The sequence below is a fragment of the Meleagris gallopavo genome, chromosome 12, assembly GCF_905368555.1.
Source record: "Meleagris gallopavo chromosome 12, MGAL_WU_HG_1.1, whole genome shotgun sequence".
Classification (NCBI taxonomy): domain Eukaryota; kingdom Metazoa; phylum Chordata; class Aves; order Galliformes; family Phasianidae; genus Meleagris; species Meleagris gallopavo.
The window spans coordinates 10550154-10576640 of record NC_139415.1 but is presented as its reverse complement, the minus strand read 5'-3'; the positions used below and the strand labels follow the sequence as shown (position 1 = coordinate 10576640).

Sequence of the window (26487 nt, the reverse complement as noted above, 5' to 3'; positions counted from 1 at the left end):
CTGAGTGTTAGAGATGACTGCAGAAAGCTGCCTACCAATATGAGAGCGATGTGAGTGTGGCTGCGTGTGTGCTTTATAGGTTAATGATGAATTAGCAGACGTTTCTACTGGCTGGTGTGAAGTGCTGCTCCGTGCTGCTGCCATGGGCACCCAGTGGGTGTCCCTGCCTTCTCTGCAGGGAGATGGAGAAGGTGAGGTCCCAAACCTGGGCAGGCACTGGATGGAGCAATCTCATTGCACAGAGCCTGGGTCCTGAGCACATTTGTGCCCTTCTTGCCGTGTTTATTATGAGAAGGGGCACTTGGGGGCTGGTGTTTCTGAGAGCAGTGCTTTTATTATGCAGTGACATTTAAGAGCACTTTTCCCTTCTGCTGGTAGCAGTGTCCATCAGATGGATGGCTGCAACGATTTGGGAGGTAAAAGACTGAAGGGAGGAGAAGGGAAGAAAAAGGTGAAGGATACAAAAGAGGTGATGAAAATAGTGTTATGGGAGGATATTAATTTTGGATGCTGTCCAAGCTGGCCTTTCCCAGTACCCACAGTATTTCAGATACCATGGTGATAAGCTGTTGAAGTAGCTCTGTGATGGGTTGTAGCATCCTGGTGCAGGGGATGTTCCCTGTGGCCTCCATCCAGTGCCTGCTGGGATCAGCAGAGCCTCATGCCACCTCATGTGGTGCTGCTGCTGGGCTGGTGTCCTTCAGCTGGGAGGGGGAGGTTCTACCGCTCAGCTTCCAACTGGTGGTCGTGTCGGAGCTCAAGAGGCTGAGATCTGAGAGATGCCACAGCTCTTCTTGTGATTGTTGAGGCAGCTGGCTGGGGGATGCTTGGTTTTTCATCGCTTTGCTTCCTTATGTAGCTATTCCTATTTATGCAGAGTGGGGATGAATGGCTGCTGTTTCACTTTGCAGAATTCAGTGTCTGTGTGTGCAGATAGAGGTGTCTGCACACAATCCAGTGGAAAAGTCAGGTCCAGAGAGCTTCAAGTTCTGCAGCAGCATCTTGAGTTCACTAAAATGGATGGGAGAACTCAGTTGACCTCAACAGAATGTATAAAACCTGTTCTTTGTAGCTCTTTTCACATGTCTAATACAACTTTAATCAGGGTAGAGAGGCACAGAGCTCAGGGAGGTGGGGACAGAGACATTTTGGCTGCCGTAAGGACGTGTGTGTGCTCGGCACTGCTGTGTTGTGGGGTGAGCCAGCAAACTGGGTTGTCCCAGTGTTGGTGCATTCCTCACACCTGCTGCTGGCTGGGAGCTCTTGTCCCTTCTGACACAGCAATGTGAGAAGTTTGTAATGCTGCAGATAAATGTGTGCAACTGAATTAGTGCAAAAATTCCCAGTGTGAATAAACCCACAGGAAAATAAGAGATTGGAAGAAATTGTGGAGCGGACTACGAGAAGAGGAGCGGGAAGACAGGGTGAATGAATGAATGAATGACATGGCAGATAGACTTGGGGGTTCAGGAGCCTTTTCAGGAGACTGTAAAGTCTGCTAGAGAGGATGTCAGCAAAATACACCAGCACAAATCCACAACTGTCAGGAGTGCCCTGGCACACTCAAAGCCCAAGTTACTCATGCAGTCAGTGCTGAAGATAGCGAGAAAAAAGAAAATTTGAATGCTGAGAAAGTGATCACAGCCAAGTTTCTTTCAGCTGCCAGCCTAATTAATCACTTAATTTGATTGCCGCTTGAGGACAGGCTCATAAATAAAATATCCTCCCTGAAGTTGGGATGTCCCTCTTCTATCTGAAAAGAAGAGGGCTGGTAAGTCTCCTGGTAACAAAAGCATCATTTGAAATGTTAAGAAGAGTTATTTGATGTTCAGCTCCTTTAACTGAAAGTAGTTTTAACTGGTTTGGGATGTGATGAAGTGTCTGAAACTGTATGAGTGGTTTTCCTGTGTGGCTGGAAGGGACAGAGAGGAGCAGTCAGCTTGCTGGGAACCCAAAGCATGGGCACCAGCCTGGCTTCACAGCTTGATTTTCTGATTGCTCTTTATTCACTCATTTGGTTGCATTAATGCAGTGCCTACAATAAATAACCTCACCCATGAAAATATATTTAAGGAAGCGTAAGCATTTTGAGTCAGCCATTGGTTTTCCTGTTGACTTTTTGATAGGGCAGTTGCTGAGTGGGGAGGCCTGCAGGGTGTCCCACGGTCAGCTCCGTGCCCGCTTTCACCTTGAACGCCATCCATCACCTCCGTGCACCTTGTGTGCTGCAAGTACAGCGTGTGGCTTATTGATGTTGTGCTCCGGTGGTGGCTCTTTAGGATGTAAATGTGCTTAGGAGAACATATTTCAGCAAAGTTTCTCCCAATAATTCAGCTCTGCACTGTAAATAGCTGACAATCCTGTTATTAAATCTCAGAATGTGGCAAGGCAAGGGCACTGCCTTCAAACAAAGGCAGGAAGCATTTAAGCTTGAGCTATAAAGGAGCACTTTTAATGGCAAGAGCAATTAGGCAGGGAATAGGCCATTAACATCAAGGAAGGTTACTGCTGCACTGCAACCACACATCACTCCGCACGGGTTGCGGACGGTGAGGAGGGCTTGTGTAATAGCTGCTCCTGCAAAATGTACAAGATGAGATGGGATGTTGCAGTTGATCTTTGATTATATTTTTGATGACACATCCTAGCTGCTCTCTGCCTGTTCGTAGGAGAGAAATCTGCCCAGCACTGCTGGTTCAGATGTTCAGAGCTTACCTCCTGCGTGGCATGAGGAGTTGGCTGCTCGCTCCCCGTCGATGCAGCGACCATTAAAGGCGATGGGGCTCTCTTGCATTGCTTGGAAATGCTTCATAATGATAATTTTGCCACTGGGGTCAGGATTCAAATGAAGAAAATATTTTAAATAATTGATGCCCTAGGCATTTTTGGATTTGTTTTTTAAAAAAAAAAAATCAGTGTTGCTGGATGACATCACTAAGCGGGACAGCCTGCTTAATGACTCATATGGGAGCAGTAGGCTCTGCTGTGTAGGTGTTGTAGAATTTGTGGGCTTCATGTTGAAGGCTGGCAAAGCTGGGAGCGTTAGCTGCAAAACAACTGTGGCTTTATTACGGGGAAGAGGGAGCAGATTTGACACAGGGGAAGGAGGGCCTGGCAGTGGAGGTGTGAGCAGAAGTGGCTGCTGGTTGTTGTGCAGAGCTGGTTCCCTTCTGTAGCAGCTCATCCTCTCCCCCCACATGCCAGCCTGATCTTATTTATCCAACGGGGTTTATTAAAATGTGAGATTGTAGGGATTGCTGAAGTGGCAAACTGCCTTATTTCCGTCTGGAATTCTCACTGCAGCCTACAGGATTTAGAAACTCCAAATTTTCTGTAGGAGTTGCACTCCTCTGCCTACACCTTGGGGCACAGAATGAGCCCTCTGCAGCTGCGAGGTACTGCTCCCCACTGGCATTTGCTTTGTAACAATAAGAGAAGCCCTGCCACTGCATTCTTACCAGCCCAGTTTAGTACATTGATGCAGCAAGGCAGCAGAGACCTCTCTGGAATACATTCAGGACTACATAGCCAGCTTGTACAATATATATATTTTTTTTCCTAGAGCTACTCCTAGTTGTGCTGAAGATCCTTCCTTCTGTAGACTGTGAAGTGGTGTGTTCAAGTGCCCTGTGTAATTACTTCTTGTTTGCCTCTGCTTAATCTTTTGCAGTAGATTCTCAGTACAGAGGGAACACTGTGTTTTGAGGAAGAAAATATGAATCTTCAATCTTGAAAAACCTGGAAAGGAAACATGAATTTTATCATGTGGAGGTCTGAGCATCTTATTTTCAGTATTTATCGCTGCTTGTTCTTGCCTTGGAGGAAGAACAATAGTAGAGCCAGTGCTGGGAGCAGTAAGCAAGGCTCTCCCTTCTGCAGACGTAGTGCTTCAATAGAGATGCTCGCTGTTTCTACTTCATATTAATTGCATTGCAGGGACTGACTCAGGTTCTGTGCTTTGGTGAGTTGTCCTACAATTTGCAGCAGCAACACTCACTTGTTGCCTTTGTTTCATTCCGCAGTCTTATTGGGCTTTTGCATTCAGGCTTCCCGCTATGAATCTGTTGTGCACATCTAAAATGTCTTCCTGCAGTAGTTTAAGTGGGAGCATGTGATCTGGTTTGTGATACTGGAACTGTCAACGAGAGCATTTCAGTAAAGGGGAGAGATGCTCTAAGTGAAGCACATCTCAGTGGCCAGAGCCTGGGGCCACACAGGGTCCGCTGCGCTGCTTGCAGGACGTGGGGTGTAACAGCAACTTACTGGCTGTGTCAGTGATGCCCAGGGATGGGGCAGAAGCCCAGTTCTGGGAGGCAGCTCAGACACCAGTGCAAAGCTGTCTCCAGTGCAGTACCTATTATTTATGACACCTCCAGGATTTACATCTTCCTGCCCTGGTGTTCCCCTGCCTCTCCCTTGGCATCATCCTATGTCTAGCCAGGCTATACCTACACGCGTCCAGGAGGGAGGTAAGCCTCCACCTCTTCCACCTCCATGTACCCCAAGATGCTGGCCAAGAAAGCCAAAGATGCTGACCCAGAAGGCCAAAATGCTGCCACACCTGCCAGGAAGCTTCTGTGTAAGTGGGGCAGCCCCAGGTGCTCGTAGATAAAGCAGCGACTACCCTGGAGTGTATGGGAGGAGATAATGCCTCTTTGGACACTGTGTCTGTATGCGTGTAATCCAGTGATTGTCACAGTAATCTCCACTCCTCCAGTTGGAAGAGGGAGAAGTTTGTTATTTTGTGAGACAATAAAGGAGATTTAGCTGCCTTAAATTCACTCAGGTGAATGAGAGCTGTCTTCCTGATGATTTTATCTTGTGTGTATGACAGCTGTCTGTCACTTACATGTACTCCACTACAGGAGGGAGAGCCTGTTCTTTGTTGCTTGCTTACAGAAGCTGTCTTACGAGCTTTTATTTCAGGGATCATATAAATAATAACAATAATTAAAAAAATGCATAGAAACACTGATTTGGTTTGTGGTCTTTTTCAAGACAAACGGAAACTGGCTTGGCTGAGAGCAGACTTGACACTTTGTTACCCCCAGATCCAAGGCAATTCAGTCAAAAGCTTCCACCTCTTTCCTTGTCACAGGGGAACACTACAGCCGTGGAGCCAGGGTCTTGCTGCTGCTTTAGGAAAGTGGCCTGGGGATGGGTGGGGAGGCCAACCTCCTGCACAGCTCCATAGGTCCGCATGGACCTGTGCTTCCTCTGTGAGCTCTCTCCATGCTTCTTTCACCTCCTTCTGTGCTTCAGAGCAGGAGAACGGGCTTTCTGCATAATGTTAGACTCTGCTCTCTCTTTGGAGAGATCCAAAGGACAAATAATGTCTTTAAAGTTTCCTCACAGCTCCCTTGGTGGTGTTCTTTTCAAAGTCATTCCCAAGGCACAGATAATTCTGAGCATCTGCTTTCTGAGACCTCCAGAACTGCATACTGTGGGAGATGCTTTAGCTCTGGAGGACTTAATTTGCGGTACCCAGCCCAGTGCTCCCACCAGTTTCACCTGGCTTGGCCTGCAGAGAGCAGGCTGGGTTTGCAGAGCACTGCTACCTCCTGCTTGCGGTGCCTGGGGCAAGGGCCTTCCTGTGGTCACGGTCACCTCTTTTCTCTATACAGAGTCTGCTCTGAGTTGTGTGCTTTCAAAACAGTAACCTTGTGTGCACGTTGTTTAGATCCCTTTACAAGAACATCTCTCCATTGACTTAGAAATTAGTGCTCCGAATTCTGTGTGGGAGGAATTGCAAAGTCCTTATATTTTAAGCTTTAAATGAAATCTTAGAGTTTGGAGTGTAATCAAAATATCTAATCCCTGTTTGATCTTTCCTTTCCTGCCTTACGAATTGGCATCATCGTCTTGAGGAGGTGCAGCAAGCTCTGGGAGGTCTCTCCCATGAAATGTGAAAATGTAACATTGCACTGAGTTATAGTGCGCTTTTGCGTAACTGTTACATTCACACAAGTGACACAGGGCTGTACTGGAAAGAGTTTATGCTCGTCAGCTCCATTATTGGATGTCCTCTGAATTATTGGCCAGAGGAGAGGCCAGGCACGTGGCTGCTGGGTGGTTTGGACAGTTCAGTGTTACCTCTTATTCCTTACAACAGTGGCTGGTTTCTCTAAGGCTAGTAGGACCGTCCACACCTAGCACCTCAGATCTCAGCTTCTTGTCCTGTCTTTTGTCTTCTCAGTCTTCTGCCACCTGTCTTCACTCCTGGAGCTGGCTCCTGTGTTTCGCTGGTGACTATGTGGTGATACAGTGAGTCAGTCTGCTTGTCTATGGAGAATTGGGCCATTGAAATGCTTTTCCCCCCCCCCCCCCCATTTAAGGGTAGTAAATCTTAAAAGATCTCTCTGAACATCGGTTTCTGTAATAGAGGCCTGTTGAGTCCAATCAGTTTAACTTCTAGGGTGCTAAAGTGTAAACCTGCAAAAAGCATAGTAAGAACTTCTCACCAATTGGCACTTTGTCTGCAGCAGCTGCGTGAGCAGTTGATCCATCCTGCATGTTAACACCAGGCACTAATTTTAGACCATGGAACCTAAAGCTCAGTTCCCAGCTCTTGACTTGCTATAATTTACTCATGGCAAGCAGGGGAAAATGGTGCCTCCTTTGCTGGTCCAAAAAGTGTATTTATCTGCCTCCACTAGCAAAGTGTCTCCTGCCATGAGAGTGCGCTTGAATCAAATTGCTATGTAACACAAGACGTGATTTTTAATCCTATCTTAAAACCAATGTTTGGAATTATATTCCGTAAATGAAGCAAAAAGTCATTGAGTTGTATAACATGGCTTATTCTTCTAGCATAAAAAGCCTAGCTAGAATATATTGAACTGATTTTGGTCGCGTCTGTTTGGTGTAAAGAAGCAGTAACCTAGGGCAGGGAGGATCAGCTCTCCTGCATGTACTCTTTGGTGATTTTGAAGGATGAATTTGCTGCCCCATAGATCCCACTAAAGGTTTGAAGTTCTACAGCAGAGTATTAATAAAGGATGTGGCCACAAGAAGGCTGTGTCACTGGGGATGTCTGTTGGCCTGATGTATCACCCATCGGTGCTTTGTCTGCATTTGGTAAATGGATGAGCTCCAGGCGTTGCACTGAAGTAGCGCTGCCCAACTTAGTGGTGTTGATCCGGAGCTGAGTGGGATGAGTCCCTGGTTGTAGTCCAGCTGTTGGGGATTTAAAGCACAGCTCCAGCAGAAAGGGATTTGGAAAAAATACGTTAGGAACAGAATATATGTACCTGAGCACAGCCGGCTCACAGAGTGGCTGGAATATCAAACCGCTGATAGCAGCAGCTAAACAAGGGCAATCAGAACAGCTACGGTGATGTGAGCTCTCCTCTGGCTATGACAGCAGTGCTGTGCCCAGCTGGGGACTCATCCACTCCCATCAATAACTGTGTGATGACTGTCGGCATCGAGCCTGAGCCCAGTGGGAATGCTGGGAGAGAGCCGGGCCCTTCTGAGCTTGTTCTATCGCAGTCTGTGGAAAAAAAGTATTTTAGATTATCGCATTGCTTTAAACGTTTTTGGTAAGTGTTAATATACTTTTGGTGCGGTGGAAATAATTGACATATGGCTGTAAGATTTGCCATCTGTCCAGAGAGGATGAAATGCAATTAGTCCATGTAGTCCATTTATCAATCCATAAGTGGCAGTATTCACAGTCCTGGCAACTTCAATTGCTGACAGAATCAGCCCACCTGTCTGGCTGTGCTGTAGTCAATAAATAAATGGGATAGGGGGAAAGTGCCATTCAGCTTTGTCCTTCATCCTTGACAGAAGTTATTTAAGAAAACAAAGTCTGCACTGATGCGAAGGAGAAATGTTATGCCTTAGTTTTGGGAGATACTTTAGTTCTGGAGCCCTGTCAGTGGCTGTTCAGAACTTGGGTGAGTTCTGCAATGCACATCTAAAAAACCCGGGAGCTCCTCATCTGGTCTTAAGTCTTACCCAGCCACATCTTGGATAGGAAGCTCATAGCAAGAATGTGTGCTACCTTTTGTATATCTTGTGTATTTCCAGCCAGCCCACGCTAATTTCCCAGTCTGCTGATACAAGAATGCCATTTTTCACATTATTTGCATTATAACTCCTAGTTATGTAACCTGCATCACATGAAAAATGCTGATGCTTGAAGTGAAATCCTCGCAGAGCCCACACCTCACATAACCCTCACAGCCTGGGCAGCAGTCGGAGATGTCGAGGCCTTGGGAGTGGAGGGCTTTGCAAACAGGTGGCTGTCAGCTTCAGGAGTTGCTGGGGGAATCTTATCTCTGTACTGCCTACAGATATGTGCAGTTTGCTTTACTGGAGAGTAAGAAGGCTGTAGGGATTTAGTTTAGTGGGGGTTTTGCTGATGTGCTGTTCCATTTTCTTTGTGGGAGGAGGAATAGTGTTTTTTTGTGTGTTTCTGTATACACTTCATTGCATATAACCTGCAGATTGTTCCTCAGAATGAGTCGTTCCTCCTCTCCGAGGCTTAGGAGATTTTCAAAGAATCCTCACTTCTGTGCTGGGCTTTTTTATACCAACGAATAAGTGTATTCCTGAGATCTGTTCTGTAAATCTGATGGCAGCAGATGGTGTTATATTGGCAGAGATTAAAATTATCAGTGAATAACATTAGCCTCTAAGTGTTTGAAATTTCCTTTGTATTTTTAACTTGAAGTAGATAAAACATGCCATTAAGTGCTCTTGTTGGCTGCTGGTATGTAGGTTGCTCCAAAAGTAATGCCTCCTATTTATTTCCATGGAAACTGCAACAGATACAAAGAGCACAATAACACTGGTAGAACAAATTCTCAGTTAACACTGTTTTTCAGCTTAGTCACCACCATTAGCTATGTGTTTTCATCAGCAGTGAACCAGAGCCTGCATGCCATGCTTGTAACAATCTGCACCAGCAGAGGTGACCTGCTGTCACTGTCGTCACTGCTGAAGCACACCAACACCACCTCACTGTGCTTACATCCTCTGGTTGGTCCCCATAAATGTTTAGCAAGCGTCAGTGGATGTCAGTGGGTGCATTTTTATTCTGCATTTAGTGGCACTCCTTTGCTCCATCCACACTTCCATGCCAGACATGTTCTGTCAGGTTGCCCCTCTGCTGCCATCTGTCCCACAGCAACAACATGGAATGGGATATTGGTGGGAAGGTTCTACCTCTGCTGCCAGCCCACCAAATCTCTGCCTCTGAGCATCATAAAATAGGAGCCATTACTTTCAGAGCAGCCTTTTTAAATGCGGTAGCTCTTAGAGCTGTTCTCCTATTCCTCAGAGGTGCTGCTATGTGCCAGCAGCAGACAAAGTATTACAGCTGTTGAAGCTATCCAATTAAAATTCCCAGGGAATAGCAATCTGCTCCACGTGGTCCAAACTCACAGAGCGTAGAATTGAGCTCACTGTGGCAGCACTTGTTCACGTCCAGGCCTTTGGGGGTTGTGAGTGTGGCAGACGTGCTTGCACTCAGAGCTGTCCTTTCCCCTTTTGAAATGCAGTCTGTGTGTTCCTGTCTGCATTTGGTGTTTTCTGTCCTTTGGATGGCTTAATCGAGGAGGAGGCTGGAACCGGGGATCTGTTTAAACACGGCACTGCTGTCACCAGGCCGCTGCTGTCAGCACAGGCAGGCTGAAACGTGTGCTGAAAACCTGGTGTGAGCACAGCTTTGCATCTTGCTAATCCTTTATTAGTGAATTGCTTATTAATTGCTTTTAATTTTTACATGCCTCAGCTTCATTAAAAGCACGCATCCTCGTCTTAAGCCATCCACTGACACTTTCTGTGTCCTCTAACAGAGCACCTAAGCCTGGGTAGTGCTGAGCCCCATGGTGCTGTGCCAGCAGCTCCGTGTACCTGCACAGGGCACAGCTGACCCCATGCCTGGCTGTGGGCAGGATGAGCCCGATCGCTTTCTCCTGGCGTTACGCTTGGTGGAGTTCCTGATTCGCTCCTTCAGGCGGTCGATCAGAAGGAGTTATCTGGCTTGTTCTTTAAACTGAACTGATAAGCTCCCCCTCGCAACCCTCCCTCTCCCCTGAGTGTAAGTGGAAGAAAAGCCTCAAGGGAGAGCGTTTGAATAGAGTATGGAAAAGGATATTGATAATTGTGTGTGTGGATTAGTGCAGAAAAGTGCTCTGCTCCAGGGATCTGCTTAGCGCCATGGTGTGTAAGGTGATGGAGATTTTAATCATGTTGTTTTGCAATAGTAAGGCTTTGATTATGCTACTGATTAAAATAAACTTTTTGGATTTGTTTGTGTGCAGATGAATGACCTCATCTGCCATTTAAATGGTTATGACAAGTAAAAGGAAAATGTCCTGAGCTTTAATCCTGATTATGAAGATGCTGCATTGCTGGTGGCAGTGGGTCTGCATGCTCAGATGCACTCAAGGTCTTTTGTTCCTATATTGCATTTGTAGATACCATGTATTTTGATCACATATCCTCTGACATTTAAACTTTCGTTTTTAAATGAACTGCAAACAGTGCACACAACCTGAAAATATCCTTAACTTTCTGCAACACAGAAGACATTGCAAAGAATTGATAACAATAATAGAAATGGAGGGATTTTCCTGCTGGTTTGCAAACACAAAGTTAGTTCCCATCTTGCTCCAAGCATTGTGTCGTTAGTTTCTCCTTCCTGATCTCACTGTGTTAATGTGAGGGAGGCATCAACCCACATAGATGTGAGGAGGATGGGACAGTGTGTGGCAAGGCTGGGGTGTGCAGAGTCTTGTTTTCAGGTGCTACTCAAGAAAGCTGTTGCAGGGCCAGGCTGTGCTGTGCTGGCTTTGTTCTTGCCCAGCCTGAACCATATGGGATGCATTCCAGTGCGTGTTCACAGGTCTATGAGCTGTGAGGAGTGCATGTCTCCTGCTTGGGTGGGAGAAGTTGGCAGCAGGGCAGGCTGGCAGCCCCTCTGCCCTCCTACAGACATGTGGCTACCTGCTCCAGGATTTATGCTTCCAATTTCGGATCCCAGTCTATCACTGAAATATTACAGGTGAGTACTGTGCTCTGGAGGAGGCTATTCTGGAAGCATTGATACTGCTGGGGTTGAGGTGAGCCCTATGGATGTAATTTTAACCTATCCACAGGAATTTATAGGCTTTTGGGGAGGGGGGGTTGTTTATGTGCTGATGCTGCCTCATTCCTCAATGAGGGTAGGAGAGTTTGTTTCTAATCTGGCAAAGGGGATAAACAGAGTACTATTATTTCCTTTCCCTCCCCTCCCCCAATTTTGTTGGTTTTGAATTTATCCCTATGTACACTGGAGGCTGTGTAAACCTTTCCAGAAGTGCAGACTTACAGATTCTCTTTCTATACCTTCTCAGGAAGAATCTCTGAAATAACAAGAATAACAACCAGTTTCACACACATGCCTATACTTGGTATTTTTTGTGTGATTTCTAATTTTAATTTTGTTTTTTAGAACAGTCTTAGCAATAGTGGAATAGTTCAGGATCCTTTCAGCTTCTGCCTCTTGTGTGTGTTTATTCAGTGAGTGTCTCAGAAGGCAAATAACTGCTTGGAGATAGCCCATAAGTAAAGTGTGAGCTTTTTCACTGTCCACCTTAAGCCTTTTCATTAATATATTGTCTTCATAAAGGCTTAATGATATTGTGAGCTCTTCCAGATGCTGCAGTGATTTTTGCACTGAGAGCTTTTGTCCTGAAGACTTATTCTTTTGGACTTACTCAGCTGCTAATCAAAAATGAGATTAATTAGCATCTGTGCTTTTGACAGAAAATTTCTCTTTAGCTAACTGATCTTTTTTCTTTTTTTCTTTCTTTCTTTCTTTTTTTTTTTTTTGTCTAAGTAACTGGAACTATTATGTTTCCTACACATGTAAGAAGCACTTTTGCTGATTACATTGTCTGTTGAAATAATAATGACTTTAAAAGATGGGAGCTAAAAAGGTGCCTTTCTTTTTCATGAATGTAATACATTTCTGCAGGTGAGCTGATACTGAACTAGTACAAAGTGAGCAATGAAGAATCATGCCAGCGCCATTTGAACAAGTTGCATGACCTCCCCCTCAGTTAGCACTGCTGCAGCAGGGAAGTAACAGCAGAGCAAAGCCTGGCTGCAGCTGTGCTCTGTTCATGCCGCCTGTCTCTCTGGGCCAGGTCACTCATCTGCTGCACACAGCAGATATCTTCTCTTCCCTTTTTCTGCTTGCCCTGTTTTGCTCAGGGCAAAACCTTCCGTCCTTCCAAGTAATTTTCGCTGTGGCAATAGCTGTGTGAGAAGGCCTGCTCCCATTTCAGGACCAACAGGAGCTGACCAGGTACAAGAACACCTCCTATTGCAGAGTGCCGGGCAGATGTGGTTTGTGCAGGAGTTGAAACCTCTGTCAGCATCCCTCAGGTCTGCCGAGATCGCTAATTTTTACAATAGTTGCTTCTATTGAGCAGTGAATATTCATCTGTTGGGTTAGGCTTTTCCAGTCATGTGATAAAAAATTTCCCGAGTGGGAGATCTGCTATCAAACTGCCCTGTGATGTTAGCAGTAGTGAAGCTGCAGATGGGAAATGAGGCGAATTAATTTTATTTCCAGGCTTGCTACTGGCTCTGTTATCCCAGGATGCCATCTCATTCTTTATGGCTGCTTCCTCAGATGTAAAATGGAGCCATTACCACCTGCCTGCTCCGTGATACTGATTTTGCAGTCTTGCAAGTCAGAGCAGGCTCTGTGCTTCTGATGGCTATGAGTGCTGGCAGCCAGTGCCCGGCTTTCCATGTTGCATCTGATGAAATTTGACTGACCTGAATTAATTAGCACATGCCAATTTGGGAGGGTAGAGAGCTGCCTGCTTTTGTAACGCTGGTTTGCTGCCATCACATCTGCAAAACATCCACACTTAGCTTTTGCCGCTGCTCTGCTCCATGCTGTGCTACCTGATGGTGATGCATGCTTGAAAATCCCAGCTGCTTTTGCATGGGCAGCTCTGGCTAGATTTGGACAACTGAATCTTGCAGAGGTGTGAAAACAGGCCCACCTTCTTAGTGAAGAATCTGACCCTCGCCTGACGCTGCTCAATGCCTTTCCCTTGTGAGGAGCTGTAGGCCACCATGAGGCCTCTTCTCTGAGCTGAACAAACCAAGTGCCATCAGCAGCTCCTCATGCACCTTGCCCTCGAGATTCTTCCTCATCCATACTGCCCGTTTTTAAGAAGCTGGAGCACCAGCATTTCCTGGTGGCTTTGGGGGCTGGTGCTGTCCTGGTCCCACAGGGCCTGGATGGGGACCATGGAAAACAGAACTCTTTGTTTTAGCAATGTTGCCTATTTTTGCATTGCATTAATAACCACATGTGGCACTCCATATTACACTCTGTGTAAATATATACGTATATAAGAGATTAGTTCATTTTATTACACTGTCATAAAGGCAGTAATAATGATGCTTGACCTAAATTACCATTGGCACAATGCTTATCATGCTGCATTTAGCAAATGTGTGTTTTTGCATCATGTTGCAGTGATGCAGAGTATGTATGTTACAATATAGGATCTTATGTTCATACCTACTCCTGTTCCTTCTCAAAAGACCCTCATCTAATGTTTGTTGGAGCACATCGCTGCAGATCTGTCGCAGCTGTCAGGCAGTGTAAATCTCAGCATGTGCAGAAGGTGGCCTGTAGCAGGAAGCATCACATTCCAAAAACTGCTCTGCTGCATGGACTGGAGGCACATGCATCCTGCACCAGATGCGTTTTAAAGACACACACTCATATAATTTGCATGATTATTTATCAACTGTAAAGGAGCACTGCACCTTGCACTGCTATGGTTGCAGTTACTGAGCTCTAGAGCCTTCGTTCTTTTGCTTTTATAATGCCTATGAAAAGATTAGCAGCATATTTCTTAGATAATGGGGAACTATTGCTTTTTACATTAAATTTGTCTCATGTGGCACAAGATAGATGTTAAAAGTCAACTAAAATAGATAAGACCATGGTTTGAAAATTATAATCGTATTTATAGAACATGCTGGCCACCTTTAATAATACAGTTTATCAAAGTGCATTCTCTATTTTAATCTGCATTATTAAACAAAGAATCATTGGATGTAATTTGGACCTCCACTTGCTGGATTTCAAGCTGCTTTACTCCAAATGGTGGATGTTAATGTCAAGTTGATTTTTTTTTAATTTTTTTTTTCCCTTAAAGAGAAATGTATTTAATCAGTCATTAACAATTTTGTTTAAAATTCATGAGAGTTTTAAACATTCATAAGTTCCCTTTGTCTCTTGATTTATGTCTCTCATCTCAGCTGCCTGGTGGAGCAGCTCTCCTCACCTGCATGTTCCCATTGCCACCAGGTTACAGGGGCTCGTGCACCAAACAAGTGTCAAGTTAGCATTGTAGCTATTGGATATCTCCACATTTACTTTGAATGGTTGCTGCTGCAGTGAGACCAGGCATAATTTTAGCAGTGTTTTCTGGTACTGTTAAGGTGACTTAACAGAAATGTGTTTATAAAGTTGCTTATGGGTTGGGTTTCTATGAAGGAAAAGTCTGAAACTCCTTAAACTTCAGGCTGCGATATATAGGTCAGATTACTATCAGTAAAAACAATAGAATCTGCTAAAAATATACAGCTGAGTAGAAGGCTAAATTCTAAATTATCATCCACTCAGGGGACGTGTATATTATTAGAGTAAAGGAATAAATCGCTTGGGGGAAACCTCCCTTCCCTGCATTCCTTATTGCAAACAGACCCATGGCCTCCAAGGACGTTATACTGCTAATCCCATATAACGTGTGATGGAAGTGTTAAAAAAGTGTTACAGAGCTCTGCCCTGCTTTCCTCCCAGGCAGGAACAGCAGTGATGGTAGCGTTGGAAATGGGAGGCAGATTCCCATTGTGGCTGGTGAGGAAGAGGTACAGTACCTGAGGTTCCTCCATAGTTGTAACATAGCAGTCCCTTTGTAATTTAAATTGATTTTGCTGAAGTATTTCACGCAGTTCAGCATGCTTTCTATCCAGAAATGTGCATGGCAGCCCCTGGAAAATGTAAAACCTTACATATGTCTTGCAAGGAAAAAAAAATCATGTCATTTTCTCCCTTCTGGGGCCTTATAGGGCTTTGCAAGATTACAGTGTTGGTGAGCTACTCCCCTCAATTTTAATTCATGTGTAATGATCGAGAATGTGTGTGCTGGTTTGTGCTGTTCCTACATGCAGTACCTGAAGTTTTTGTGTTTTAAAAAGAGGTGGATTTAAAAGCAGCTGAGAAAAAAATTGAATGAAAACATAGTTCCAAAATGACAGGACTGAGAATAATTTAAGAGATTTATTTGTATGGGTGGGAAAGAGTAAAGTGTGAAGACATGTCTCTGGCCTTTCACTTACCTGCCTTCATTTGCTTTGTGTGTGGATGAGGTAAATATTTTGGGGAGTTAACAGTGGTGGACTCTATTGTAATACAATTGCTTTTGAATATTGTCAAAATTCTGTCAAGTTCAACTATCAATGATAAAACATTTTGTATGTACTGAGAATATATTGAACAGTGCACTTAATATATACCATTATATGCTGTAGCTTTTAAGAACAAAAAGCATAAATATATATAGGTATTTAATATATGTATTTATATAAACAGCATATCTTGATTTGCAGTTCACTTCTAAACTTGGCCTAAAGGTATGACTTGAAAATGATTGAGTTTTGTTGCCTGTAAGTGATGTTAATTGTGCTCTAGAAGCCTTGATGTGTGTTGTGCCTTGTCCTTCCAGCCCTGCATCTGCTCTGCTGTTGTTTGTGGTTTGGGTTGCCTGTGTGTAGGGCAGAAAACACCGGGTATGAGGCATTCCTCATGGTACGTAGGGATGGGATGAAGGAGGCCACACCTCACCCAATGCAGTCATGTGCTGGCAGGCAGCATGGGGCCTGGGACCTGTTTCATTCCCCCCTTACTGCTCATGCTGATTAACTGCCCACAGAGTAGTGCAGTTTTAATGATAAGGACTTCAATGTTTCAGTAATTATACTGTGCCTTTGCTTTGCTAGCATCGTTAGCACCTCTGCAGAGCAATCCTGGCCCCAAGCATGCTCACAGCAGTGAGCAGGAGAGCCAGCTGTGTGGGGTTTCTTGGTGCTTTTGGCAGAATGTGTGGATGTGGGAAGAGTGAGCACATGTGAGCATCCCTTCCTGGAGATAAGTATTTTGAGGAAAATTTGGGTTACAAAGTCATAGTAACACAAGGAAGAAAAGTTAGCTTTGTGCTGCCTGGTCAAGTCTGGGCTTCTGGGACATTTCATCTTCTGCAGACTCATGCATCCATTTCTCCTGTCCCTCCCTATTCTAGAGAACAGCCCATCTTCACCACCAGAGCCCATGTCTTCCAAATTGACCCCAGCACGAAGAAGAACTGGGTCCCCGCAAGCAAGCAGGCTGTAACTGTTTCCTACTTCTATGACAGCACGAGAAACAGCTATCGGATTATCAGTGTGGATGGAGCCAAGGTAGGAGGCTAATGGTATCCCAGTGTGTTTTCTGTGTGGAGAGCATCATGGCTGTCAGCCATGGCTGGTAGTAGATGTAGATGAGCTGCATTAAACACGTAAGTTGATAAATACTTGGCTTTTTCTATATATAATCCATTGTGGACACTCGTAGTGACAATTGAAAAGACAGCGACTTAAAAGTGATTTTTCCCAAATGAATTGACTCAGACAGGATTTTATCTCTGATTAATTTGACTTCATGGTCTTAATGTGCCAAGGGCTTAAACTGCCAACACTTTGTAGCACAGTGCTTAAACCCACGTCCTGTGCTAGGTAGATAACACTGAGGTCTCTTTGGTGAAAAAACATTCTTTTTAAGGAGAACAAGGAGATAGATATGTGCAGACTAGGGCTTTTGATTTAAATGCCAAGTACATATTCCATTTTGCATGGTTGAAATGTTTACAGGTTAGCACTTAATTTTCTACAGCTTTTCTACTGGAGTTCATCAGCGTTGAGTGACAAATTAAGCATGAAGATGTTTTCCCCACACATGGGCTTTTTTTTCCTGACTTTGTTTTACATCCCCAAACAGTGTTCTGAAGTATTTCCTGCAAAAATCTTCATCACTTGAGTTGACAACTGCTGTAATACCTTTTGTGCCTTCTTTTATCAATTTTTACCCCCCTCAGATTAACTTGTGAGGTGACTCCTTTTCCCTAGCAGTCTACAGAAGTGTAAGTTAAAACATTCCAATCTTGCACAAAAATCGTTATTTTTTGCAGGAGTGCAAAATGTAGAATAAGAAGACAAATTTACAGCCTGTTTACACATGTTCCTGCTCGGATGAGGGTGTTGAAATATTACTCTTCTGGGAGAGAGCTACCTCAGAAATCGTCCCTTAATAACCCGTTTATATTTGTCACTCTTATTTAAAATGTTTGTTTTTCCAAACACCCTCTGTGCTGTATTTGGTTATATAGTGGCTTATAAATCAGCCAAAGCACCTGTTTAAATTGATGGTGATGTTCATTGACATCGGTAGAGCACTAATGCATGGCCATCGTTATGCTGTTCATGCTGGTATGCTCACCTCCAGGCTCCAGCAGCTGGGCTGGTGCCACATCCTGTGGCCTGTGTGGTTTGTGGGTGTGCACACATGCGTTATGAGAGATTAATGAAAAGCCAGTAATTACTGTGCATGTAGGGTGAAGCCATGTGCCTGCAGCTGGAGCATCCTACCCAGGGCTGCAGACTGGATGGGTTTCAGAACCCCTTCATCTGTCTAAAAGGCACTATCCAAAAGGAAACAGCCCCTTGTTTGAGCATGCCCTAGAATTAAAATTTTCCCCTGGGGCTTCCCAAGCAAGGATCAATTGCTCATCACATGAATTATTCCTCTTGTATTGAACCCGTGCTGATTAAGGAGCAGGTTAAGAAGAAACGCTGCCTGCACACTCGCCTCTGGAGAGTCCCATTTCCCAGCCTGTCCATTTAAGAGTGCTGATGTGGAAAAAGAAGGGTGTTTGTACCAGCTAACGATAAAAGTTACTCTTCTCCCTCACACAACTACTGCTTAGCGTTGTGACCTACTTTCATCTCCCAAAGTGAAGCCCGGTAGGTCTGTGAGGAAGAGTAAAGGCAGCATTGGTTGGCTCTGTCCTGCTTACATGTAACTTATTAGAATAGTCTTCGTGTGTTGGCAAGTATCAGGCAGATTAGCATCGCTGCAGGCAAAATTATCCCTCTTTTAATGACAGAAAACTGAAGCTCAAGGGAAAGAAGTGATTGGACCTAGAGGGAAGGTGTGGATGAAGGACACATATCTCCAACAGCTCACCATCCTTGGATGCAAAGTGCCTGTTCTAGCAGTTTTAGACAAACATGTGATGCACGCTGACTTGCAGGGAAATGTCATTTAAATCCAGAATGCAGAACAACACAGGGCTGCCGAAGCCTGCTGGCCTTGCTGCCATGCAGAATGCAAGGCCGGCTGCACAGCCAGCCCAGAGCAGGCTGAGCACTCCTCGGAAGCACTGCCAGCCTGGCAGGCCGTGCCCAGTGCAAACCACTTCAATTTCTAAGCCTGGAAGAGAACAGGTTTTATAATTCCTATATCTTCTACACAAAAAGAGATGCTGTGGACAGTAGAAAACAATTTACAGCAAATGATTTCATAGATACCATAAACACTTGCACTCCATGATGTTAACTGAGATACCATTGCCAAACAAGTGAATAGATTAGCCTATCTTTTAATTGCATTATAATTGACTTGTATGTTGTCTAGAAAACAATTTCATCATGATGTTTTAAGAAGTTTCTTACCAGAGGCTGTTTGCAGCATAATGAATGCTGAAGGAAGTGGTACAGTAAAATGCAAGAGCACACACCGATCTGGAGTTAATGAGGCAGCCGAGAGACATTGCTGTATGAAAGTCCGCAGCTTTGTGAGCAAAAGCCAAACCTGTTGAAAAATGACAAAATACAGCAATGATGCAGGGAGAACATGAGCTCAGAAGTGTCTGGTTGCTGTGTAGTGTGTGGGGGAAGCTGCATGCAAGGCCCCTCATTAAAAATGACCTACATTATGCTGCAATGTAGAGGCAGAAAAGAGGTTGGAAAGCATGCAAATTGCTCAGACTGGTATCTTCCAGCATCTGCTGGAATGATGTGTAGTAGTGCCCCTATTGGTGGGTTTGTTTTCGCTTGTTTTGAATTGGAAATATGTATTATCCAGGCCATATAGATGAGGGAGAGGATATGGAACTTGTTTCCATATAGAATTTGAGAAAGAAATATAATCCTTGTTGGACCTCAGAAGCAAACTTCTGTCCTCATTTTCAAACATTCTGATGTTACATGCCTACAAAACCTGTGATTGTGACAGTATTCTTTTCATCTTTAGAGAAATAAGTTGTTAACGAAGGACATAAAGCTGTCTTAAAGATTAATAACCAGCAATTAACTCTGTAGGGGCATTTTGAGACTGCTGGAGCCAAGTAAACTGTTGCAGTGAGAGCCACATCAGGTGGCAGTCTGAAATTGTTTGTGGGATCTTTAATCAGGTGATTAGGAAAAAAATAAAGTAAAATAAAATTGGAGTTGAAGACTAATGGATTGCAAGAGTAGTTTTGGTAAATGTATGATAGGGAAAGAGAGGCTTTGTTTCAGAGAAAATAGATGTTGACTGATGCTCATTCCCATTTGCTAGATGATTTAAAAGAGTTTACTACCTAACAATTGCCTTGAAGATGGAAGATAGTGAGGTTGGGCATAATTTTGCTAAAGTGTTGAAAAGAGAACAAGAAAAATTACTGAGCTAGAAAAACAAAGTAAGTAGGTCTGTTTCTGAAGTAAATTGCAATTATTAAGAATGAGAGTATGGGCCAAATTTTGCCAATCAGTATTCACATACTGTTCCCCAAAGTGAATCCAGTTTGTAATACAGTATGATGAAGCTGTTTAGTTGTTAGGTGTTTTGTGTTCTGGTTGTTACAGTACCCTCACAAAAAGGTCTGTCTGGGTGCATTGTACCAGGGAGGTCTGGTGTGATTTGGAGGGCAGAATCCGAACCCCAGCAGCATTTGGCAGCAGATATTTGGGGCAGTAGGAATGGATGATGTGTAAATCTGCTAATATTTGGTATATTTCTGGCTTTCTCAGTTCCTGTACCAGTGCTAATTGCTACCCACCTCTTCATGATGACGCTTTCTCTGTTCCCATGAATGGAGGCAGGGCATCTTCTGCACAATTATTGGCAATTCTGAGTTCTACCAGTTCTGTACTCAGAGATTCAAAACAAATTATTTTCTTTGCCCATGGAAATGAAATTATTTTTAGTCTTAGTTGTTAAAAATACTCTAGGGTACTTTGCCAAAAGGTGACTCTTAGATTAGAGGAGCTTCCCTTCATAGGAAAGAAATTGCGGGGTATGGTAGCAGAGATGAAATTCCTTCATCTGGCAAGTTTCTTTGTGTGTTTTTTCTTTCATTGATGTAATTTCAGCCATTAAACCAATATCAACTCTTGTTCAGGAAAAGCCTACCAAGTAATTTAAATCTTACAAACTTGGATCTGAATTGAACAAAGGCTTCCAGCAGTCTGTGCATTGCAGCAGCTCTGCACTGCTGTGGTAGCTTTTAACTGTGCCTTCCAGACCTCATGGATGTGACTTGTGTTGGAGAAGGATCAGAACAACTGCAGCACCTCTTGTCACATTCAGAGCAGATGTGCTGTTCCGTGGCAGGGCGAGTGTGGCCTCGCAGCACTACTCCACTGTAAGCAGATAATGGTTGTCATAATTTCATAGTGAAATGATAGGAGGATGTTTTACTGCCTTGGGTAGAAAAGATAATGGGAGGAAAAAGAACAATGAAAGTGACCTTAGAAAGTGAAGTGTTGTCTTTTCTTCCTTTCAGTGGGTGTAGAGAAATCCTTAATAAAATGCAGTGATTTTTCAAAGGTGTGGGTGAGCAAATATGTGTTTTGTCAAAGAGACAGAAGTTCCTTTATTTCCCGTTTGGCCTGCCCTAGTTTTAGTGCTGTGACTGCCTTTGAGCTGTGCCGTGTGCTGCCCGGGGCTGGGCGGGCTGCCCGGTGCCTGATGCTCCTTGCCTTGTGTGTTGCTCTGCTGGCAGCAGCACTGCTGTTCCCAGAGAGATCCTGCTGGTAACATCTGGTTAATTTAGCAGAAAATACTTACTCCAGCTTCACAAGACTTTTTTTCACCACACAGTAACTGAGATGGAGATTTCTTCCCCTCCTTCCCCCCCTCTCCCTCCCAAGACTTTTCCTGTTGTGTTCTTCATGCCTTTCATCCCATTTCTTCCAGGGTTCTTCTCTGGTTGTCTCAGGACTGTCCACCATAGAATGGAGGGGCATGAGCTTAGTATTACTTACGCTTCTGTTACTGAAAACCAATGAGAAAAGGCCCTTTCAATAAAAAGGCAGTGTGACACTCATGGCTGTGTAATGAGCCCCAAAAGTGACCCAGCTCCAAAGGAAAGGCAGTAGGAAGATGAACAGGCCTTGAGCACTCGGAGGCTGAGTGAGGCTGTGTTTTTGATCCAGAAACCTTCTTATGCCAATAGATCCCCACTACTGAGCTAGCTTTCTGCTATAATACAGAGAAATGAGCCTATGTGATGGCTTTCATCTTCTCTTTACCCCTATCATGGTATGTTAAGTATTTCACAAACTATTGGAACCATCTTCAACATGGTTATTAGCACTAGAGATTATACTGGAGCCATAACAGAGTAATTGCAACAAATGGAACTGATTAACCCCCCACATCAAAAGAGCATCTTTTGAAATATGAAAACACAGCATAAAATATAATTTTAATGCACAATCCTGTTTTCCAGTGTGCATATTTTGTATATATGTATAACAAACATCTCCCTGTTTCTATGCTAGTATGATGACTGGTAAGTAAAAACATTAGTTGTGGCTTTATAATATTTAAATATGGAAAATATAATGTAGACAAGTACTTTTCCACTGAGACAGACTAACTACCAACCTGTGTGTATGTGTTAAACTTCTGCAAATCCATATTAGAGCCTTTACGATGATCTGATGCCATTTTATCTACTGCTTGGTAAGGCAGCTGCAGTGGGGCTTCTCCTACTTCAGTCTTCTGAGTAGAAGTTGGAGTGGGTGCTCATCTACCAGGCAGGTTCTAGCACCAACAGTGCTGCACAGAGTGCTTTGGAATTGATACTTGAAGAGTCTCTGACTGCTTCTTGCTGCCCCTTTTGGGCTTGTTGTTGCTGTAAATAATGAGATTGGATGGAGCTGTTCTTTGAGAAGCAGCTGCTCTGTTTGTAGTGATGTGCTCCTTGGTTGTGTGTGAAGAGCAGATTACAAGCAGGGAAACATCTGTCCTGCCCTGGGTCATAATTCACCAGGCTCACCTAAGCTGTGACTTCTCATTCAGTGAAACAAATTAATATTTTTTCCATGCTGGTTTTAACTTCTGTTTCCCAATTTCAGTTGATGTAACAGAGCTGTCAGGTGAGCAGGGCTTCTAGATGTATGGCGTCACTCTGAAGGGCTCTAGGGGCGACTCTCAATTTAAGGGAATCTTTCCACCATACAGGAGGTGCAACTCATTCAGCCTGTGGAGTAGCATGGAGAAGTGTGACTTTCCTGGTAATACCAGGAAAATGCCTCTGATAATCTGTTAGGCAGTAAGCTGGCAGCTAAAGCTGGGCAGATGCAAATAGAAAATAAAATACACATTTTAAAGATAAATAGTTGCATGTAGCCAATGCACTGAGGTGTGCAATGGATCCTTCTGCTGCAAAATCCAAGGCTTCCTGTTCTTCTCAAAGAAATTTTGAAGTAACAGTGAATGAAATTAAGGGAAAATGACAGTCCCCAGTGATCTTTAAATATTCATGTTATCTGTGTTGTGGTGTACTTGTGGTTTTGTTTCTCTCTAGACATTAAAATAACTTGAGAATATTTCCTTTGAAGTTTGGTGGTGAGGAAGAACAGCATAAAGGAGATGCAGAACTGCCAGCCAGGCGTGGGACTGCCCGCATGCATCATGCTTTATTTGCTCAAGGTGATATCATATTCAGAAATTCAGGCAGAGAGGAGGTGCGGGATCTTATAACTGAGGAGATGATATGTAGCCTGGAGTTGTGTCTGCAGAAGTTTCCAGCCATTGCTGATGCTGGTCGAGGTGGTAGAGAAGGTAACATGGGGTGCACTTGTGCAAGTGGGGCCGTGAATGTTCAGAGGGAAATACTGAGTAACTGCAGCAGTTATTTCTGAATTGCTGATAGCAGTGGAGATGAACTGGGAATGGAGGGAAACATTAAAAAGGTTTGTGCAAACAAGACCCAGGGCTGCAAGTGAAAGAGAGCTTGTCAAATGCTGGGAAATGGAGCAAAGTAAATACTGTGGATATGGTGGGAAATGTGGTGAGTCCCTTGAGACTGAATCAGTCAGAAGTCCTGAGCATCTGCGGAGGATGGGATTTGGGTAAAGCTGTACAGCTTGCATCACTGAAGTGTTTCTATTATTAATCTCTTTCCAAGTTATTACACTTGAAATGTGAAAAATCCTTTGCTCTGGATTGTTTCTGGAAGGAAGTCTTCCATAAGCCAGTTAGTGAGCTCAGGAGAGCAGAAAACAGAGTGCCAACAACTGAATCTTTCCCCAAAGAATGGGAAGCACACCTGCTGCTGTTTGACCCTGCCTGGCAGGTGGAGTGCATGGAGCCACCAGCTCTATGAAGAGACCACACAACTGAACCAGCGCTGCAGAAATCTATTCATAAATGCAATTTATGGGGGAAAAAAAAAAAACTTCCCAGAGGATTTCTGGTTGCACCGGCAAATATGGAACCTTCCTTCTTGGATAGGTTTTCCCTTTTTATAACCTCTCCTTAAAGTTTCTTGGTAAAGCTCTGTTTCAGGTCATGATCTTTGATCTTAACAGAGCTTTTGAAGAATCTTTAAAAAAATATGACGGGGAAATGATCCATAATTGTGATGAGGTGATAAGGTAAAAAACAAGATTTCTAGTATCATCATCACAGGCACAACATGGAAGATTTTGCAGATGCTTTCCCTTATCTTTTTGGTTTCATTAGTTAAGCAAAGCAAAACTCTTGGAGTAGGCATATTTTTACATTCCAAAAGCTTTCACACTTGCTCACCAAAGCTCAGGGGGCATGGTGTTGCTCAGCTTAGGTACAGGCTTCGCAGTGTGCTTTTTCTTCCAAGAAATTTGCAAAGGGGGGTTGAGGAACATAGTGCCCAGGGATGAGCTGAACACCTGTGTTATCTACTCAAGTTTTCCCCAGCTTTCATCCCAGAAGGACTTCTTGATTTGTTGCAGAATTATCAGGACAAGTTATCAAGTTATTTGTTGCACATTTATCAGGAATTGCAATGAACACAGCTCTGCTTAGCAGTTGGTTGACTGATTCGAAATTTTTAGTCCCTCTTGTTGTCGTTGTTGTTTTTAAGTTCAGCTACCAAAAGTAACAAATCATTTCTATAAGCTGTGCTTTATGGAGCTCTAAGGAATGCTTTTCCCATGAAACAGCTGCATCCATTATTTGTTCCCTTCTTCTTGCTGTAGTGCCAGGGGTACCTAATACCTGAATACCTGCGTTCACTGGTACTATAGTTGTTATAGGGAAAACCAGGAGTAGTATAAAAGACTGTCAACTACTTAATAGTAGATAATTTACAAAGCTGATTCTCTTTGGATTCTCTAACTCCACCTTCCTTCATTTTCTAGCAGCAAAATAAGTCATCAGGCATCTCTGAGGATGCAGGAGGGTTGTTATTTTATGTTATTCCACGGCTACTTCATATCTTCAGTTAGGTTAGAATATTGAGTGTTGCAGGACCTGATTGCACCTGTTGTGCTGTCTTCTAACAGTAACTTCATCTGGGTGCTTCAGAAGATGTCAAGCAGGTTCTGCCATATGCCAAGAGTAACGTACTCTTGGTTGTTCCTCATTCCAAAAGGCAGTTTTTTCCAGATTTCAGAGAGGCAGTGGTACCTGTCTTACTGACGCCTGCTCACTGGGGTGTATATGTTGCCATTCAGAACAGAGGAGTCTTTAAGGATGGCCACAGTCTTGTATCCTACCCATGTCATACTGCTCACGTCCTGCAGCCCTGCTCCAGGCTGCTGGCTTCTGCCTCTCAGACATCATCTCAACCTTGTCTTTAAAAGCAGTGTTGGTCATCTTTTTTTTGTTTGGCCCATTCAGTTTCTGCGTCTTTAACTATAACTACCTTCTGCTGGCGTTTCTGTGATGTGTATGTGCTGGAACAACTTGAGGTCCTGGGATAAGTCCTGTTTGAGCTCTGCACAGGGCCTTCAGGCTGAAGAGAGGAAATGAGGCTATGGTGCAGCTTCAAGGGTGCAAACAGAGGTGTGCTTAAATGCTTCATGTAGGGATTCGATTATGCTTATCTAAAATCCCCCAAAGTACAAATGTGAGACAACTATGTATTTTTTGCTGCACCTCATTGTAAGTAATGCAGCCTTCTCCCTCACCCAATTTGTAGTCACCAGGAAGAAATAATGCCTTTGCTGAATTCTTCTTCATCTCTGGAAAGTTAGAAATGTTACCTGGAAATAACACACAGGCTTATCAGGTTGTATATTTTATGAAATTTTGCATGAAATTCCTGGGTGACAATTTGTTCCAGAGCAGAGAGGCTGGGAAGCAGTGCTGTAGCTTTGCTTCAAGAAGCAGCTGCTGGTGCTGAGCAGGGTGGTGGGTGGATGTGTGTGCTATGCTGAAAAGGAAAAGAAATTCTCGTCAGATGTCAAAGCAAAAATAGGAGACTTTAGAGATTTAGACTGGGTGGAGGAGGTGGGAAACCAGCTCTGCAGAGATGTTAATTACTTCAGGAAGAAAAAGAGCACAATGGAGTAGGTGTAGCAGGAGGTTTACTTAATAGAATTCACATCACTGTGAACCCACTTTCGTTGCATTTAGACAGGTTCACAATAAGGACTTTACAACAGAAATAGTTTAGTAGAGGAAAAACAGTTATTAGTCTTTTTATTAGGGGGGAGGGCATTTTTTACATATTTTCTCATACAGGAGGCCAAGAGCTACTTCTACCTATATGTCATGCATTGCTTTGGATTTGTTGTGTTACGGGGTTAAAAATGCACAGCCCTGGGGTTGCAGAGTGGATCTGGAGGGAAAAGAGAGATAAGTGCAACTGCAGAAATGGCCCTTATTCCCACAGAGCCAACAATGGCAGCGTGTGAGGGTTGTCATCACTGTGAGTCCCTTTCCATACTTGCTTTCTTAGCACTGTGTGTTATGGATGCTTCTGAAATCTATGTCTGGGTGGCATAGCTACAGCCCTGGTTGCCTGGCTGACCTGGCAGCTGTCCCCTGTCCATTGCTGCATCCCCCCCTGTTGCATATAAGTGATGGAGCAGAGCAGGAAGAAAGGCAGAACAGACACATTCAGTGTTCTTCTTGGCATGTTTCTGGTGCCCCCAGTCTGC

The 26487-nt window shown here is 43.9% G+C and overlaps 1 protein-coding gene across 1 annotated transcript in view; it reads left to right on the top strand.

Annotated features, from left to right (window-relative positions):
• Window positions 1-26487, top strand: part of HOMER2 (homer scaffold protein 2) — a 48355-nt gene that overhangs the window by 3075 nt on the left and 18793 nt on the right. Inside the window, exon 2 of the mRNA XM_085233956.1 lies at window positions 16335-16491. Coding sequence (XP_085090082.1) covers window positions 16335-16491 — 157 coding nt within the window. The remainder of the gene's footprint in view (window positions 1-16334; window positions 16492-26487) is intronic.